The sequence below is a fragment of the Strix aluco genome, chromosome 2, assembly GCF_031877795.1.
Source record: "Strix aluco isolate bStrAlu1 chromosome 2, bStrAlu1.hap1, whole genome shotgun sequence".
In the NCBI taxonomy this organism is placed as follows: Eukaryota; Metazoa; Chordata; class Aves; order Strigiformes; family Strigidae; genus Strix; species Strix aluco.
Genome location: NC_133932.1, coordinates 54,933,586 through 54,936,069, shown reverse-complemented (window position 1 = coordinate 54,936,069; position 2,484 = coordinate 54,933,586). Strand labels below are relative to the sequence as shown.

Genomic DNA, 2,484 nt, shown 5'->3' with positions numbered 1-2,484 from the left:
GAGTCCGCCGCTGCGGAAGGCGGCCGCCGGCTGCCACCGCCCCCCCGCCCCGCCGTCCCCCTGTCCCCTGCCCCCCGGCCCCCCTCCTACGCCCGCTCCCGCCCCTGCCGACCCCCGCCCGGAGGCGCCCCGGCAGAGCGGGCAGGGGCCGGGGAGCCAGGGGCAGGGGCAGCGGCCGCCCCCCCCGGGCTGTCCCGGGGTGCCTCCGGCCGGTGTCGCCACGGCACCGGGACCGGAGCGATTTTCGGCTTTAAGGGCGTGCGCGTGTGTCCGTGTGTAGCTGTGTGTGCGCGGGGGGAGGAGAGCTGGGCGGCGGAGGGAGGGGAAGGAAGCAAGAGGGGGGGGGGGGAAGAGAGAGAAAAAGGCGGAAAGCGGCAAAATGGTTAGCGGGTGACATCACCGTCATTTGCATAGGCGCGGGGATAAAACCGCCCCGCCAGCGAGCGCCCTTTATACTGGCGTGCGGAGCGGCGGCAGCAGCGAGCGGCGGGGCTGAGCATCACCGCGCGGAGACACCGGTGGGTCCCGCTGCCCCCCCCCCCCCCCCCGCCCCCCCCCTCCCCCGGGTCCCCCAGCGCGGGCAGCACGAGCCCCAGCCCGGGGAGGGACCGCGGGCAGGGCAGGGAGCGGGGGCTATTGTCCGGAGGGGGGGGGGGGCGGCTATTGTCTGGAGGGGGGTGTATTGTCTGGGGGCCGCGCCGCTGCAGGGCGGCGGCGTGCGAGCCGCAAACCGGCTCTGTTGCCATCCCAGGGCTTCATTTTTTTAATTAATTCTCCCTTAACGAGTTAAAACCGCGGTCGGCGCCGGGCGCCTCCCCTCTATTGTACTCCGCAGCGCGCAAATACTGGGAGTTGCCCGCGGCGGCGGCTGGTGACGAGCTGCGCTGCCACTGGTGCTGGATTACACTAAGAGTTCCTAAAATTGTCATTATGTTTAAATCTGCCGGGGATTAAGCGTCTTTTTTTTTCGTCGTGGGTTGCGTTTTGGGCTCCCGCGGCGGCGCGGCTGCCCCTGGTTGGGTGCGGCGGGCGCGGCCCGGGGCGGGGGGGGCGCCGGGGGGGCCGGGGAGCCCTCGCCGGGGGTAACGGGCTCCTCCCTTGTGTGCGCAGAGTCACCTGCCAACATGTCCGACAAGCCAGACATGGCCGAGATCGAGAAATTTGACAAGTCCAAATTGAAGAAGACAGAGACGCAAGAGAAAAACCCGCTGCCTTCAAAAGAAAGTGAGTGCGGGCAGGCGGCGGGGAAGGGCAGGGAGGGAGGGAGGCAGGCAGGGCGGGAGGGAGGCAGGCAGGGAGGGAGGGAGGGAAGCAGGCAGGCAGGCAGGGAGGCGGGAGGAGACAAAGAGGGGCGGCGGGCGGGGAGCCGGGGGTGCGGCGGGTGCGGGTGAGGGAGGATACACGGCTGTGGCTGTGCCAGGCAGCCAAAGCCTGAACCCACCGCGGAGCAGCGCTTAGTTTACAATTATTTACGTTTCTATTTTGGTATATATACACACACACATATTTTTACAAATTACAGGAATTGAGATGTGAATGCATTTCAGGTTCTGGATCTTCATTTTTTTTCTCTTTTCTGTTTTTTTTCCCCATTTTAGCAATTGAACAGGAGAAGCAAGCGGGTGAATCGTAATGAAATCTGCCCTTCCAAATTATGCACTGTACATTCCACAAGCATTGCCTTCTTATTTTACTTCTTTTAGCTGTTTAACTTTGTAAGATGCAAAGAGGTTGGATAAAGTTTAAAATGACTGTACTGCCCCTTTCACATCAAAAGAATAGAGAGAACTACTGACACTGAATGAAGGCGCTGCCTTTCCCTCTGCCTGTCTGGCTTTGGTCCTGGTGGCATGAAAGAGCTTGCATGTTGATGAAAGAAGAACTTGGGTGGGACTACAGTAAACTAGAGTAACACACGAATAAATGCAAAGCTGTACCAAGGTCCTGCGAGCTGTAAAATGCAGTTAATCGAGTGCCATTTTTTTTTTTTGTTCAAATGATTTTAATTATTGGAATGCACAATTTTTTTAATATGCAAATAAAATGTTTTAAAACCTGGATGGTATTTATGTCCTCTATTTGGAGAACTATATCAAAGGATATGAAGCATAAAAGCCGGTACTGAGACATGGGATACTATAAAACCTTTGGAGATGACTCAAACCTCAAATCACCATTCGCATTTTTTTCAGTATGTGCTCTCAGCAATAGATAAATTTGCGATCCTTGAAGCTAACTTTTAGACAAATTTCAGTAAAAAATTGCATGTCTTGTAATTTGTTTCCATGTGAGTATATCACTTTAAATATTTCTTTAATGTAGAGATTGATAAAGGCAAAAAATCTGGCTTCGTTTATTGCTTTGCCCCGCCCATAGCATAGCTCTTTTCATAAGAACCGTTTTGTACTGTTGCAGAGATTCAACCTCGGTTGTATAAATCCATAATTTGTTTAATTAGTAATTAAGGCTTGTTCTGCTGATACA

At 55.5% G+C, this 2,484-nt stretch overlaps 1 protein-coding gene across 1 annotated transcript; it reads left to right on the top strand.

The window, feature by feature from the left end:
- The first annotated feature begins 396 nt into the window (after positions 1-396).
- TMSB4X (thymosin beta 4 X-linked) lies at positions 397-2,058 on the top strand. Its single transcript, XM_074814814.1, has 3 exons — positions 397-518; positions 1,111-1,224; positions 1,599-2,058. The coding sequence occupies exons 2-3, from the start codon at positions 1,125-1,127 to the stop codon at positions 1,631-1,633; spliced, it is 135 nt and encodes a 44-aa protein (XP_074670915.1). The 5' UTR covers positions 397-518; positions 1,111-1,124; the 3' UTR covers positions 1,634-2,058.
- Positions 2,059-2,484: the final 426 nt, after the last annotated feature.

What these genes read in the sequence shown, in the direction of transcription:
- TMSB4X (XM_074814814.1), top strand. Translation starts at nt 1,125, where the DNA reads ATGTCCGACAAGCCAGACATGGCCGAGATCGAGAAATTTGACAAGTCC. An exon ending in CCCGCTGCCTTCAAAAGAAA is followed by an intron (nt 1,225 to 1,598) that starts GTGAGTGCGGGC and finishes TCCCCATTTTAG; the next exon opens with CAATTGAACAGGAGAAGCAA.